Source organism: Narcine bancroftii, chromosome 11, assembly GCF_036971445.1.
Source record: "Narcine bancroftii isolate sNarBan1 chromosome 11, sNarBan1.hap1, whole genome shotgun sequence".
NCBI lineage: Eukaryota > Metazoa > Chordata > Chondrichthyes > Torpediniformes > Narcinidae > Narcine > Narcine bancroftii.
The window spans coordinates 17,974,268-17,991,675 of record NC_091479.1 but is presented as its reverse complement, the minus strand read 5'-3'; the positions used below and the strand labels follow the sequence as shown (position 1 = coordinate 17,991,675).

The window sequence follows — 17,408 nt, the reverse complement described above, 5'->3', positions numbered from 1 at the left end:
TCATCACAGCCAAAGACAACACACTCGCCTGGACTCCAGAGGCCAGCAGGGCACTTGAAGCCTCAAAAGATGTCTTCACGAAGGCTACCCTGCTCGCCAACCCACGCATTGACCTGCATATGGCGCTCTCTTTCGATGCTTCTACCACAGCCATCAGCGCCGTCCTGGAGCAGCAGGTGAACGGATGGTGGAAACCACTGGCATTCTTTAGTCAATTTCTTCTCCCACCAGAGCGCAAATATAGCGCTTTCGATCGTGAGTTGCTAGTCATGTACCTGGCAGTGCGTCATTTCTGCTATTTCTTGGAGGGGATGCTTTCACCATTTTTAACGATCACAAACCCCTCCCTCAGGCACTCCCTATAGCAAGAGATCCCTGGTCGACCCGCCAATAGCGTATCCTCTCCTTCGTGTTGGAGTTCACCACTGACATTCAGCACAAGGCGGGGAAAAACAACGTGGTCACTGACGCACTCTCACGACTGGCCAATTGAGCGCTGACACCCGGCCTTGACTTCGACCAGCTCGCCTGGGACCAGAAATCCAACGAGGAGACGCAGGCCTTCAGGACTGCCATCACAGGCCTGCGGTTCTAGGACCTCCCGACTCCTCACGGTGAGGGCACCGTCCTGTGCGATGTCTCCATGGGCATCCCACGTCCAATGATTCCCCAGCAGTGGCACAGGCAAGTCTTCCACCATATCCATGACCTTTCCCACCCTTCCATTAGGTCCACGGTCCGTATGGTGGCAGAACATTTCATCTGGCACGGGGGTCGGAAGCAGATTGCAGACTGGGTCAGAACCTGCACCCATTGACAGCTTTCCAAGATACACAGGCACACCAGAGAACGGTTCACCCACGTACACGTGGACGTCGTTGGACCCTTACCCATTTCCCAAGGTAACCATTACCTTTTCACAGTGGTAGACCACACCACTCGTTGGCCCGAGGTGATCACGAACCACCTCACCAGTGATCGGGGTGCCCAGTTCACCTCTGTGCTCTGGGCACAGCTCGCCAATAGGCTGGGGATCGAGCTACATCACACCATGGTCTATCACCCACAGGCCAATGGGCAAGTCGAGCGATTGCACCGCCACCTTAAGTCGGCACTGATGGTCCACCTCACCGGCCTTGACTGGGTGGACGAGCTGCCTTGGGTGCTCCTGGGCATCCCCTCGACACCCAAAGAAGACCTACAAGTGTCATCAGCTAAGCTGGTCTACGGTGCACCGCTAGCTCTACCCGGTGAGTTTATCAACACACCTCACAACCCCCAGCAGTCACCGCACGGTCTACTTCCCCACCTCCGGGTCCAGTTGGACTCCTTCACACCCCCACCGCCGCCCAAACACGGCACAAGGGCCTCTTATGTCCCCAGCGAGTTGTATTCCGCAGAGTACGTTTTTATTAGGCGGGACCCATCCACAGCACCTCTACAAAGACCATACGAAGGGCAGTACAAAGTCGTCCAGGATCCACTTTCACACCGGACATCGATGGTAAGAGGGAACTGTTTATGGTGGACAGGTTAAAGCCAGTCCACCTTGACCCCACCAAGTCAGTAGTTGTGGCTCAACCCAAGAAGCGAGGCCGCCCAGCAAAAAAGGACATTGGCATTGGTTCTGGGTGGGTGGGGGGTGCTATGTAGCGGTACGCCATTAGGCAGGTGAACCAGCTCCGCTTGTCACGCACATGGCAGGGCAGCCGGCCAAAATGGCGCCGTCGGGGCCCCCCCCAGCGCAGTTCTCAGCCAGGTCCGGGCTGGGAGTATAAGACCACCCAGGCAGTCTGCAATAAATCAGTTTTGTTCACTGAACTCAACCCGTCTGGTTGTGTGATCCTTCAGTTAGCAGTGTAGCCGCCACTACAAACCAGCAATTTATAGCAGGCATAGAAATATAATAGCAGCAACAAAAGAATGCGCACAATATATAGCAGCCGTGGGAAAGACACACCAGCAATTTATAGCGAGCGTGGGAAGTTATAGTAAGCGTGGCAATCAAAAAACATGGGCAATTTATAGCGGCCAAGGGAAAACACACTGGCAATTTATAGTGAATGTAGGAATGTTATAGCGAGAATGAGAATGTAATCTCGGCAATGAAAGAACGTGCACAATTTATAGTTTTGATCTTGTGAATATCTTTGGCCTGAGTGCCATGGTCTTCTGATAAACAGGACATTCCTGTTAGGGCACTGGACCTTATCAATGTTAATTGCCCAGACCCATCCCTGAAGGAGGAGATCAACGTATCAGTGCCTCTGATTGGAGACAACTTTAGAATTAAAATCCTGCTCAACTCTGAAGCCTGACTTTGATCTATTTAATTTATTTCTCTCCAATGTTGTTAATGTGCTGCAGCAAGATATCATCTATATAATGGGCGATTGACACCTCTGGTGGAAGTTGATTGGGTGCTAATAGCGGGAAATTAAATGTGGAAGATACTGATATGTGCTTTGACTCATGTCCCATTAAAATGCAAATTGCTTGTCAGTTGGAATTTGGAATACTACACCCACGCGGTATATGCATGTGCGCGTTATACAAAAATATTTTTACATAATTTATGATTTTTCTGCATGTTAAATGTGTATGTGTTTTAAATTAGTGAAAATATGGTATTCAAAGGAGATTCAAATATTCAAAATTAGGAAGAAGTTTGTCAGTGAATAGGAACTGTTTCATCAATGATCAGATATTTAAAGTAATTTGCAGAAAGAACCAATGAAGAGATGAAGTGACATTCCCACTGAACTCCTGGAACCTTTGGGAATGAACTACCTTTCACACTGGAATTTTATAAATACTTCAATAAGATTGTTTTATTGGGCTTTGGGAAGAGATTCATTTGGTTGCCCCTACATATTAGGTTGAATGATCTTCATAAGCATACAAGTGTGTGCCTCGATAGCTGACTGCCCAAGTGCACTTTCACACCACTCTCTCTCTTCATACCTGCTGCACTTCAGCGTCATAGTGATCTGCTGAGCTGCCAGGGTCGCTGTACCTTCTCCCAGCTGAAAGCCAACAAATCGCAATTCTGTTCCCTTAGGTAGGCCCTTGCTGTTAGAATCTATCGGCAATTGTCCACTCCCATTGCCAGCTGGAAGAGGTTTATGTCTGCGAGATACATCAGTCCTTGAAGAACTGTCCATCTCCTCACCAGAGCTGACTTCACTGCCAGTACCGCTCATTTCTGGACTTTCCGCTTCCGCAAACTTTGTCTGCTGAAGCTGCTGTGATAATCGCTTGACAGGATCTTCATTCTGAGGACACAAAGACTCCTCGGTTGTCTGCAAGACTTGTGCAGCTGGCAGACGTGGCTGAAGTTCCTGAAAGGGCACAAAACGGATTCCCGATTTCTCGGTGTCCAATTCCCTCTTTATCTGGGAAAGGAAAAGTGAAAGATAGTTTCATTAAAAAAAAAACATATTGAAGAATTCAAGATTCCTTTATTGTCCATAAAATAAAACAAGTGTAATATTTATTTATTTAATATAAAATTTATTCAGATGACCATCAGCAGAAATTTCCAGTTGCCTCTCACAGTCGGAGAAAGAGAAGCAAAAGAGAGTCCCCCCAGAGTCACCGAGTGTACGTGGACAATCCTACAGCTTCCGTAGCCACACAAACTCCAGTCCAAACTGTTGACAACCCGAGCTCCAGATCCAAACCTCCATCACAATCAGTGCTGTTGGCACCCTCTTGCACCCCAGTTCCGATACCTAGTACCCTTTCAGCCAGTCTCGAGGAAATCTCCAGCATGCCGCAACCTGGTGCAAGTCTTTTGACCATAAGTCACCAGTACCCTGTGTGGGTTCTTTGCCTCGAGTCGCCAACAGACCACCACCAGTGCGTTCTTCACCCCTAACTGGTCCGCCGCCGTGGTCACCGTTCTGCAGGCCTTCTTCTCCTCAAATGGGGGTAGTCTCACCATTTTCTGTTTCATATTCTTTGTTTTCTGTTTTCATATTCAAAAGATATTCCTCAACAATAATTCACATTAAAAATGGCTTTGTGGTTAACAGTCAGAGGAAGGTTGCAGAGGGCAGTTTTCCAGACCATAGGACAGTGGTAAGTGGTAGGAACACAGTGCTGGAGAAACTCAGCTGGTCAAACGGTATACTTTATGTAGCAAAGATAAAGATACATAACAAAATGTTTCGGGCTTCAGCCCTTCATCAAGGTATGACAAGGTACATCTTCATCTAGACATGACAAAATACAGACAGGCTCCTTCCTACATTGTGTTCACACCTTGATGAAGGGCTTAAGCCTAAAACATTGATCTCTTTTTATTTGCTACATAAAGGACACTATTTGACCAGTTGAATTTCTCCAGCATTGCGTTTTTACTTCAACTACAGAGTCTGTGGATCTTTACTACAATCACCTCAGGGTACTGCGACCCTTTTTTTTGTAATAGACATAAATTATTTGGACAAAGATGCTTGTGGCAACATGAGTAAGTTTGCGGATGACATGACAATATATGCTACAGTGAAAATAGTTTGCAACAGGATCTAGACCAGACACGTCCCGATGCAGTTCAACTCAGAGAAACATTTGGGTAAATTGAACCAGGGCAGGACTCTGCTAATGGCAGGATAGACCAGGTCGGGCATGGTAGCAGAACATCGAACATTAGCACTCCTCAGAACTGTGTGCTCAACCCACTCCTGTTCATGCTACTGACCCATGACTGCATCACTAGGTCCAGTTCTAACAGGGTCATCAAGTTTGCAGGTGACAGTAGTTGGCCCTCATCAACAAGAACGATTGCAAGGGTTACGAATACAGTAAAGGTTAGACGGTTCAATATAATTTTCTTCATCAACTGTATTACACTCCACATCAGTTAAATGGATTTAATCCCAATTATTCAAATAAGTGTTTTCGATGTGCAAAAGAAAGAGGGACTTTTTTACATTTAGTGTGGTCTTGTGAAAAAGTGGAAAGGTTTTTGGAATTAACTGAGTTTATTATTAGGGCAAATTATGAAGCTAAAGATACTAAAGGATCCAAGAATATTTTTACTTAAAAGATATTTATGAAAAGGATATAAAATTGAAATTGGACAAATACTAAGAATTCTTTTTTTTAAGTATTGCAAATAAACTGCAAATATTGTAAGTATTTAAAAAATACTGTAAATATTGCAAATAAACTGCAAATATTGTAAGTATTTAAGTATTTATAAAATACTGCAAATATTGCAAATAAAGCAAATAAACTGTAAATATTGTAAGTATTTATAAAATACTGCAAATATTGCAAATAAACTGCAAATATTGTAAGTATTTAAGTATTTATAAAATACTGCAAACATTGCAAATAAACTGCAAATATTGCAAATAAACTGCAAATATTGTATTTAAGTATTTATAAAATACTGAAAATATTGCAAATAAAGCAAATAAACTGCAAATATTGTATTTATAAAATACTGCAAATATTGCAAATAAACTGCAAATATTATGTATTTAAGTATTTATAAAATACTGCAAATATTGCAAATAAACTGCAAATATTGTAAGTATTTAAGTATTTATAAAATACTGCAAATATTATAAGTATTTAAGTATTGCAATGTAAAGCGATATCGTGGAAAGATGGTGGAGACGTGTTACTAGGTCGATGCGAAATTGTAGATCGTTGGAAAAAATTACGTAGAATTTAAGGAATCGAGTTGAAAATTCTTACAGTATTTGGAAACCATATATGGATTTTATGGATAATTTTCCGTCCACCTCTTCCATCTTATCCACTCCTTAATTAGTAATTTTTAATAACAATTTATGATTGTCTATGCTAATATTATTGTATATTAAATGGTAGGTGTTTCTTTCTTTTGGGGGGGCGGATGGCAAGAAAAAATACAAAAGTATTTTTTGTATCATAGGCTTATGGACATTTGATTAACGTTTAATTCTTTTTTTCCTGTAATGATACAAACAATTAAATAATTTTCTTTTAAAAAACACTTGCAGAGGGAGGAAATCTTGTGAAATACTGCGAGAGGAATAACCGGAGTCTCAATGTGGACAAGATGAAGGAGATGATCGTGGACATCAGGAGAACCAGAAACGACCACCCTTCGCTACACATCAACACCTCTGTCGTGGAGAGCATCAAGTTCCTTGGAGTTCGCTTTAACTATCGTGGACACGCAACATCTCCTCACTTATCAGGAAGGCGCAACAGAGACTGCACTTCCTGAGAACACTATAGGAGCTCTATTGAGAGCATCCTGGGATGGCTGTATCATAGTATGGTACTCTATGATGGATCAGAGGTCAATCCACAGGACCATAAGAGGGGCAGAGAGGATCGCTAGAGTCTCCCTCCCCTCAATCGATGTGATCCACCGGGTTCATTGTCTAAAGAGGGTGCGCAAAATCACTGAGGATCCCCCCCCCCACCCATCCACCCTGCAGACAGCACCTTTTAGCTGTTCACATTGGGAAAGAGGAAGAGGAGTATTAGAGCCAACACTATCAGGCTGAGGAATAGCTTCTTCCCTCAGGCACTGAGAACGATGAACGATCAAAGGAATGGCTCACACTAACCATCCGAGACTCTCATATTTACAAAACAATATTTATTTTCTTGTACATATGAATATTTGTCCTATACTGTATATGTATTGTTTCTCTGTACGTGTGTCTGTGTGCTTTGCACCAAGGACCAGAGAATGCTGTTTCATCAGGTTGTACTTGTACAATCCAATGTCAATAAACTTGACTTAGCTATGACCTCGAGTGTTATGGAACTGAGGTATCCCGAGGTGCAGGTATATAGCTTTTTAAATAAAGCAGCACGGGGAAAGTGATGAGAGCATTGTGATGCTTGCTTTCAATGGTCAGGCATTGAACACAAGTGTTGGGACGCCATGCTGAGGTAAAACAAGATGTTGGTGAAGCCACACTTGGAATACTGTGTGTAGTTTTAGTTACATTGCTATTGGCAGGATATTATAAAGTTTAAAAGGGTAAAGAAGAGGTTTATAAAGTTGTTGCCTGGATTAGGGAAGTCGAGTTATCCTGAGAGTCTGAAAAAACTAGGCCTTCAAGTGCAAGAGGGTGAGAGGAGATCTACTTGAGGGTCTTTAAATAGTGACCATTTGTTTCCTTGAGTTGGAGAATTTACAAGTGAATAACTTTACTCAGAGGATATTGGGCATGTGGATTGAGCTGCCATTACATTAGCTTCCTTTTGGAAACACTTGGATAACGATTTAGATCAGAGGGGATTAAAGAGGTATGGGCCCAATATGGGACTGAAGTGGGAAGGCATATTGTTTGACATGGGCAAGTGGGGCCTGTTTCTGAGCTGTGAGATTTCAAGAGGTAGATGAGTTTGTGTGATTATGTTGCAGTACGCATTCAGGTCCCTTGCCGCTCGGTGTGGGCGATCGTCTCTCCATCTATCACAATCTCTGACCCTCTGAATTGTAGTTGTGGCCTCCCTGTCCTTCTTTGGTGAAGGCTCCAAAACCGTAGTCGATGTTGAGTTCATGATTTTGCAAGGGGGAAAAAAAACCTTCTTCGGTTGCAGTGTCCATATTGGACAGTTCATCTGCCCATAAATTTCAATTTGTAGAATCGGTTTGTAAAAACCGTCCACCATCTGCAATCCATGGCTTCACGCGACTCTGATTTGGAGGCTAAACAGGTACTACACTTTGCCCAAGGGTGACTCGTAGGCTATCGGAAGGAAGGAGCAGCTTCAAACCTCCTTTTGCTGAGCGACTGCGCAGCACCGACACCGCATTACAAGTGCAATAAATTTATTTAAACACCCAGTTAGAAAACTGCCTCCCAAACAATCTGATACTGGAGAATAGTTTATTCTGACATACTGAGACACTCAATAGACCAGCCTTTCTACCTTGATGTTCTCAAGTGCCCCATTTTGTTCCCATCAGACACAAAAGTTTTGCTGCTCTGAGAGTCATAGTCTTACCTTTCGAGCCCCCTCTATGAACAGCTTCTCCAGGTTGCGATCTAACCACCGTAGGTAAGGGCGAAACAGCAGCTCTAATTTTCCCGTCAGCCTGTTGGTGGCGTGCTTGGCCCGCAGCCATTCCTCTGAAGCGCTGCACACATGCCTAGGGTGGAGAGGATTGAAATGCAACCTTGTTAACTTACAGAAGAGTCCTCCACACCAGGACGCAAAGTGAAATTAAACTACCATTTGTGAGAGGAATACAGGAAAGTTCCATTATCCAGCACACACGGGACTTTGTTGATTTTCCAAGCAATAGGATGCCACGGTTACTAATATCCGAACTTGGTTTTCGAACATAGAACACTGTAGTACAGGCCCTTCAGCTCACGATGTTGTGCTGACCCTTGTATACCTACTCCATAACAAACTAATTTTTTCCATCTCTCACGCCCTCTTTTTAAAAAAAAAACATTTTCCAGTCAACCTGATGACATCGCCTGGTGAGGCAAGTGTACTGACAGGAGAATACCTTCTGAGATTCCAGGTCACATTTATTTAAAATAAAAGAATACTAATCAAAATATAAATAAAAAGCAGATACTGAAAGCCTGAAATGAAAAGGCAAAGCAACTCAAGCAGCATCCGTGGAGAGAGAAACAGTTAACCTTTCCAGTCCGATGAGGGGGTCCTGACCTGCAACATTAACACTGGTTCTCATTCCTCAAATGCAGCTTGCCTTGCAGAGTGCTGCCAGCTCTATCTATCACCGAGTTAGATTCAAAATTCCCTTATTGTCATGCCATAAAAACAGTGCAATATTACACGGAATTTGCCATAAGGAAGACAGATTTGCCAGCAGGCAGCAATTGCCTGAAAGCATCTCTGACAGTGAGAGAAAGAGAAGCAAAAGAGAGAGTATCACTTAACGTTATTGTTAAATATCTGAAATAAAAGAATGGGACCAGGACTGGTGGAGGATCTCAACCTGAAATGTCAACCCGAATGTCTTTTGCCTCCACAGATGCTGCTTCATCCACAGAGTTCTTCCGGCGTTGCTGTTTTGTTGTTCCAGATTCCAACACGTTTTCTGCTCTGGAAATCAGCATTTGGCTTGAAATGAAACAATCTAAAACCAAGTTAGATAAACCACTTCCACTGGTTAAACAATTTATTATTGGTTCTCCTTACCTGCCCATTGATGCCGGCAGATCCTGATCCTCGGGGATATCCAGAGTGAACACCTTAGATTGAGAGAGAGAGAGAGAGAGGAAAAGGATCAAGTGCTGTATTTGAGTTGGGGTGGAATTTTTTTTTAATTTGAATTTTAATTCAAGTTGTATTTTTTAAAAATTTACAGCACAAATTCCTGCCACTTAAACAAAATTACACCCAAGTTAACCTGCAACTTCCCCCTGTACATTTTGAAGGGTGGGACCAGAGCACTTGGAGAAACCCACACAGATAGGGGGAGAACGTGCAAACTCCTGACAGACAGCACTGGATTCAAATTCAGGTCGCTGGCGCTGCAATAGTGTCACACTGAGCATGTCACTAACCAGATCGAGTAAGTAATGCTGCTTTAGAAGGCTCATTCAGCGGCATATTCTTCACTCATATATATGGAGAACAGAAGATGAAGAGGAATGAGCCCTTGTTGATGGTTGCACAGTAACGTAATTTAATGCCCTTGGTGCTGGTGTATAGGATGACCCCAAAACTTAAAAATGGCGCCTCAAAATCAGGGGTCCTCTTATACACACGTTGACCTATACACAGGCATATATAATAGCCCACAACCTGGGCTGTGATCCCACTTCAGAACCTCTACTCAATGTAGTCAAGGATCCTTTCATTATGAAATGTGATGCAAGAAGATCCACATGAACAAGATCTGTGTTGATCTTACTGACAAGTGGAATAAGGATTGATCTTGCCTACATACTTCCAAAAACAATCCACTATGTATCATAGGTAGCTGTGCTGAGTCACAACTCGCCTTTAACGCAAAATAACACCCCAAAGCATGTTGCAAGATGCATAGTTCCAGTATATGAAAGCCTGCACTGTGAACCATTGGGAAATATTTCCACTTACCTCCAAAGGATAATCATCTGGGAAGCAAATCTGAATATCCATCTCCTTCAAATCAAAAGGCTGTTTAAAAAAAAGAGAAAAACAGAACATTGCAATGTCAGGAACTGGCTGAGTAACGGGAACAATTACCACCACCCTGTTCATTCATAGAATAACTTAGGGTTGTTTATGAAGGGGGAGGGATCAGGGGAGGCTTGAAAGCCACCCTGGTCCAAATTAATAGGCAAAGAAATCAGAAATTATAGACAGCGTTAAAGCATCAGACATTTTTAGACAACTTGAAGTCAAAACAATTTTAGAATTCCTAGCAATCAACAGTGAAATTAATTACCGTATTTTTAAGCATGTCACGTGCGCATTATGTGCGTTTTTTACAAACCAGGTAACCCACCGCGCGTTATATGCGTCCACTGTACAAGAATTTTCTTTTTACATGTTGAAACAACATGCACAATTTATAGTGGCCGTGGGTAAGTCAAAGCGGCAATAAACAATGTGCACAATTTATAGCGAGCGGGGAAAGTAATTAAGCACCAATGAAACACACACATACAATTTACAAACAAACGTGGGAATTGGATACATACAAAACAGTAAAATTCAAAATTTTGATCTTGGCCATCTTGGGAATATCTCTTTGGCCTGAGTGCAATGGTATTCTGAGAAACAAGATATTCTGGCTAGGGCACTGCACCTTATTAATGTTAATTGCCCAGAGCTGTTTTCCCTGAGGGAGGTGATTAACATATCAAGTGGCCTCAGATGAACATTATATATCAACTATATTAATGGGCGATTGACACCTATGAGGGAAATTGAATGGGCTTAAATCGTGGGAGACTAACTGTGGCAGATACTGGGCTATGGAATGTGTATTGTCTCCTGTCCCAAGTAAAGGCAAATTGCTCTTGTGAGTTGGAATATACTATCCCTGCGTGGTATATGCAGGTGCGTACTATATGAGAATAGTTTCACACAGTTTAAGATTCTCCACGCATTATATGCACGGGCGCGTTATAGGAGTGAAAATACAGTAGTTCAAGTTCATCATCACATGCCCTGAAGGTGCAGTGAGAAAGTTTGTTTGGAGAGCAGTCGAGCTGGTCAATCCATACATAGTACAGCAGTTAAAAATTCAGTACAGAGTGAAGTCAAAAAGAGAGATCAGGAGATTAGGGAGTAAACGAGACAATATTTCACCACTAATGAGCGAATACAAAACTTAGCTTGTTCTGTAGGTTGAGGGGAAAATATTAAGATAGGGAAAGACGAGGCTGTTGTTAAACTAGTATGAGGGTTCATGTTCTGGCAATAAGGGAGTAAATAGAAATAGAGGAAACCAGGCCACTGTGTCTATAATCGGTCTTAAATTAGGGATGGTAGATAAACTTTAGATGGGATTTAGAAAGAAACCACTGCAAACAATTCGCAGAATCAGAAAGATCAAGTTACGGACCTAAGGAACCTTAAAAAGATTGATGGAGTTTGCATTCTACACAAGCAACCTTAGCCTAAATAAAGCATTATACAGTATACGTTATCAAGGACAGCTGTTAGTGTCAGAACAGGATTTGACAGCGTTGTCAGATTCAGCTATGAATAATTGTGGCACTTCACTTCAGTCTTATAATGCCAGTACTCAATATCATGCCAACATAGGTAGGTATGGTGAACAAAATGGGGCACAAAAAGAATGAGACGCAATGGCATAGATTGATGAAACCATAGAGGCAGAGCTCTCAGGAGAAATTGTTCAAACAGGAACTGAGGGAGATAAAGGTAATGGGATTGGCACTTACACAGGATGTCACCAGTGAACATTCAAATTGATCCCTGGATTACAGGCAAAAGTTAAGGTTACAGGGGCCTAGTCCCTGTACAGGGACTAGTTCCAAAGTTCTGGGACAAGATACAACACAACAAAGGTTGAAGCAGCTCACAACCTTCTCAAACAGTTGAGGATGGACATTAATTATTGACCATGACAAAATTTAAAAAAAAAGAATATTTTCAGATAACCTCCTCATTAATAGTTGGCTAGAGAGGAGTTGAGCTTTTTATCCCCCTCCCCCCTCTGAAGTAGGAAGACAGGGTTATTAAAAGTACGTGACCAATATTCAGAAAGGGAGAATTATTTGACCTCAGCAAGGCAAATACCTAGTAATTGAAACAAGCTCCGACTGTTGTCAAATGACCTTGTGAAAGAATACCAGCGCACCTGGTCATGATATTCTCCACAGTTCTAAAGTCCGGGAATATTTACTCTCTTTGATTAAAGGAGGCCACCAAATTGGTGCATGCTGTACTTTGGAACTCTCCCCAAGTGTGAGAGACTGCCCTCAGAAAGATAACCACAAATAACTGGGGAATTCGAGGAAGACTAGGTTTCTTTTGCTTTTCTCAATGGCAGCAAATTTTAAAATTACATTTGGCCCTTACATTTGCCCTGCTATCCCATGATCTGTACCTCAAAGCCATTCCCTACCTTTGCTCCGCTTCTCATTACGCTCTAACCCAAACTAAAAATTCCACCTTGCTCTCTATAACCCCCTAACCCTGCATTCACCACATTTTGAATTAGCATTTGAGGTTATTTTCACGTGGGAAAAAAAAGTCGCCGATTTTCTGGAAAATTTGCTTAAATCTAAATTTAAGACTGCTGAGTTAATTCTGCCTACAAATTTGGAACAAAATTTGTTGCTTTGTGGCAGTATCATCCATCCATCCCCATCCATCCATGGCCCATCCCTTGGCAAGCGAAGATGAACACGGTGCCTTGTAGCTTTTCAGCTTTAGGCGAGTGCTTGCCCAGGACAAATGCCTCTCTCTGGGTCCCGCGCCACTGGGCCTAGCAGAGTGCAAGGCACAACAGCCAGAGTGAAGCGGGATTGCCCTGCAGTGGTCTGTTTCAAGACCATGCTCGCTGGCCGTTGTCCTTATGGATCCTTCGCCCACCGAGTATGCTGCTGTGGACTGCTAGGGAAATTGTTTTCCGCGCTCTGTCACAGCTGCCTGCCCCCGCTGCCAGACTGACAGATGCTATTTGCCCATAGCTGAGGCCCTTTCCAGGTACTGACGGCTGGGCGAGCCGAGCCCGGGGATTTGAAGTCAGAGTTGCCTTCTCCTAACCTTTGCTTGAAGAGGCAAAACCTGAAAGGCAGCAGGTGCTTTGAATTCAGAGTTTACCGTCTCTTAGCCTTTGCCAAAAGAGGCTTTTCCCACAAGCAGTGGGTGGGATCCAAGACAGGTCTTCCAGAACCCCCCGGTGCAGCTGCAGGATGATGCCGACTCCCCGGTGTTGATCCAGTCTGGGTCAGCCAGGCTGGCGACGGCGAGGATGTCACCGTGTTTGCGGGGCCGGGCGTGGGCAGTATAACAGTGCAAACATTTATATAAACCACCATAAAAAATAAACTATAGTGTGGAAAAAAAGTCAAAGCGAGGCAGATTTTAGGGTTCATTATACATTTCAGGAATGGCAAAGAAGCTGTCCTTGTGCTGCCAAGCGCTCAACTTCAGGCTCCCATATCCTTTGATATCATCTCTTTTTCTGCCTCACATTTGGGGTCATTTAATTTTTTTATTGTTGTAGTTGTATCTTAAGTATTGTTTGCCCGTGAGTCGCATTGATTTAAAACCTGCGTGTCAACACTGGATTTCCTGAGACTGAACTTTGAGCTGCATTTCCAGAATTAGGCCAGAGCTGTAGTAGCAAAGGCATCACATGCACGCACGCACGCACACTTGCACGCACACACCCACCCACCCACCCATCCACACTCACACACACTCACCCACACATCCACACTCACACACACACTCCCACCCACACTCACACACACACCCACTCACACATCCACACTCACACACACTCACCCACCCACACCCACCCACCCACACTCACACACACACACACACCCCTACTCACACACACACACACACCCACCCACACACACACCCACACCCACTCACACACACACCCACACCCACTCACACACACCCACACACCCACAGTATATTCGCGCATAGTTGGGGGTTAAGTTTCGATAAATTAGATGTGCTATATTATTGTTAATTAATAATTAAAAATATTATTTTAAATACAACACTGTCTGGGCTGATTTCATTTTTTTGTAATTCTTTATTTATCACACTATGAACTATATCAACCAATATATTTACAGATGCATCTCTTTAAATATTCACAGGGACATTTTCTCTTTTTTTCCCTCCCATCCTTCCCTTCCCCCTTCCCACCCCCCTCCAAAAACAGTAAATATTGGACATATAAAACAATATCTTTATACAAAAGGAATAAAAGCAAAAAAGACGTGTCGTCTACTTATTCACATTAAATCTGGTCGCATTTATCTTCTTATCATTTTAGGTGGTGGTGATCCGAGGCCTGCTCTTTCTGTTATGTTCCATATATGGTTCCCAGGCTTTTTCAAAATTGTAACTTTGTCTTTTAAATTATATGTGATTTTTTTTCCCCAATGGGATACACTTAAACTTGGTTATATATTCCATTAATGTTTATAGTCATATAGTCCAACGTGGCCATCTTATATCTTTAGTTTCACTTCTTTTCCGCCTCTTCACCACCTCCATCCCCTTTTTTCCATGACTGTTTTTTAAGTTTTCCTTTTTAATCTCAATATATGACAACGCACTTAAGACATGAAATACCCCAACAATCCCCACAAGCAATAACCCTTTAACCCCAAATGAACCTCCCCTCCTTGGATTGCCTCCTGTCCTTTGACGGCAACCACAACTCCCCTTTCCATTTGGTTTGCGAACTTACTCGCAAGCGTCAACTGATTTTGCAGTGACCATTATTCTCCCCCCCCTCAGAGAACTCTATTTTCCTATACTTATAACAAAGCTCTCTTTTTTTCCTTTTTCCCCTTCTCTTATCCATCTTTAAATCTTTATATATACATTATCTTTACTTTATATTTATTACATATTTTTGTATATTTTCTTGCCGGTCTTCCTTCTTGTCACTCCTCCTTCTCTCTTCTCCTGTCCTGCAAATGTTCAGCAAATTTTTGGGCTTTCTTTGGGTCCGAGAACAGTCTATTCCATTCCCCAGGAATGAATATTTTGAGTACTGGTGGATGTCTTAATATAAAGTTATATCCTTTCTTCCATAAGATTGTTTTTGCCACATTGAATTCCTTCCTCTTCTAGAAAAGTTTGAAGCTTATGTAGGGATAAAAAAAATTTTTTTGTCCCTTATATTCCAACGGCTTATTGTCTTCTCTAACCTTCTTTCTTGCCTGGTCCAGAATGTTTTCTATTGTCGTATATCTTAGAAATTTAACCAATGTGGATCTCGGTTTTTGATGTGGTGGGGGTTTCGGTGCTAGCGCTCTATGCACCCTTTCGATTTTTATTTCTTCACATGAGTCTGTTATTCCCAGCACCTTCGGGATCCATCCTTTATAAATTCCTTCATATCTGACCCTTCTTTGCCTTCTTTCAGGCCCACGATTTTTATGTTGTTTCGCCCACTGTAGTTTTCCAATACGTCAATTTTTTGTGACAATAAATCTTGGGTCTCTTTAATTTTTTTTTGCTCTCTTCCAACTTCCCTCTTAAATCATTTATCTCCATTTCTACAGCAGCTTCTCGTTCCTCCACATTTTCTCCTCTTTTCCCTATTTCAGTCATGACCAACTCTAAGCTTTGCATTCTGTCTTCAGCTCTTTTCATTTTTCTTTTGATTGAACTAAATTCTATTGATAGCCATTCATTTAATGACCTCATTTGTTATTTGAAAAAGGCTTTATTTCAAAAATTTTACCTATTTTACCTTCTTCTTTCCTTTGAAATTCTTGGTCTTCTTCCTCCTTCTTCTGTGTCTGTATCTATGTCTGTGTCGTCTTCTTCTCTTCTCTGTATCGTATATCTTCATCCTTCTCTGGTGAGCTGCTTCTGTATCCTTGCTGGGCCTCCAACTGCTGTATCTCCTGTTGTTGGGCCTCCTGCTGCAGGCCGACCCGCTGCTGGGCCTCTCGCCGCAGGCCGACCCCCTGCCGGTCGCCCAGTTGCTGCTCATCCTCTTCCCACCCTTCATTCTCTTTCTCACTGTTCTTTCCTTCTTTCTTCTTTACTTCCCCCAGCCGAACGTCCCAATACTGGGCATCTTTCAGCTGGCTGCTCCGCAGCTGGCCGCTCCTCAGCTGAGTCCCCCTCCCGTTGGCATTGACCTTTTCTTTTACTTGCGCATGCGCAGTTGTGCACCTCTTCTTGACTCTGAGAGCCATTTTTGAAGTCTGCCGGTTGGGAAGACACCGCCCCTCTGGGGACTCACCAACGTCGGAGATTGGCCGCTCCTCTCCACGGTGACTCTCTGCTCTGACGTGCAGGTAAGGCCTTCTTCTTTCTTCTCCAGTGATTTTCCTTCTTCCCTTTTCTCTGTTCTTCTTGCTTTTTCTCTTTTGGCTGTTATCTTCTGTCTCTTCTCTGTAACTTTATCTTTCTCTTCCTGTATTTTATGTTTATTGAGCCTCCAAAGCCGGTCCATCCTTCCTCAATAAACACTTTTTTTTTCTTTTCTCTGGAGAGGACTGGTTCCACTGGTTTCATGTGACTACCGCCGCCCCCCGGGCTGATTTCTATTGCTTAGCTAAGATTGCTCTCAAAACAAACTTTCTCACTGCACCTTCAGGGCATGTGATGATGAACTTGAACTATAACGTGCGGAAAATCTTAAACCATGCAAAAATATTCTCATATAGCACGTAACACTGCAAGATCTCCTCTCATTCTTCTAAATTCCAGCAAATACAGTCCCAGACATTCTCTCAATCTTGTGCTCTTTTGATACCATTTATTACAATAGCATAGTTACCGTAATCGTAGATTTTTTTTGTGTGTGAGTTTTCCAGGTGGTAAAATCTGTGTAACTTGTTGCCATAGGTGGTTGTAGAGGCAAGGATTGATAGGTTCTTGATTGGCCAAGACATCAAAGGTTATGGGGAGAAGGCCGGGCAGTGAGAAAATGGATCAGCTCACGATTAAATGGTGGGGCAGACTCAACCGCCTATTTTTGCTCCCGTGTCTTATGGACAGAATCCATGTGAAAATGGAACCTGTTACCAGATAAACAGACTAGAACATACTTCAGTTGGGGGGGGGGGGGGGGAGAAATCAAACCAAGTGTTGGAAGCATATGTCATGCCAGTGCTTATCAATGTTTCAGGTCAACGACACTTTGATCTCAAGAAATGAGAAAATAAACAAGCTGAAATGTTAATTGTTTCTCCTCCACAGATTCTCACTTACCTTCTCAGTAATCCCAGCAACTTTATTTTTATTTCAGAATGCCAGCATCTGCAGTTTTT

General features: G+C 42.9%; 1 protein-coding gene across 2 annotated transcripts in view; it reads right to left on the bottom strand.

The window, feature by feature from the left end:
* The window catches only part of LOC138745570 (uncharacterized), a 72,860-nt gene that overhangs the window by 34,375 nt on the left and 21,077 nt on the right, over positions 1-17,408 (bottom strand). For both annotated transcript variants that reach the window (XM_069902751.1, XM_069902752.1), the window contains exons 3-6: positions 10,054-10,113; positions 9,148-9,200; positions 7,975-8,119; positions 2,965-3,395 (exon numbers count right to left, since the gene is read on the bottom strand). In XM_069902751.1, coding sequence (XP_069758852.1) covers positions 2,965-3,395; positions 7,975-8,119; positions 9,148-9,200; positions 10,054-10,113 — 689 coding nt within the window. The remainder of the gene's footprint in view (positions 1-2,964; positions 3,396-7,974; positions 8,120-9,147; positions 9,201-10,053; positions 10,114-17,408) is intronic.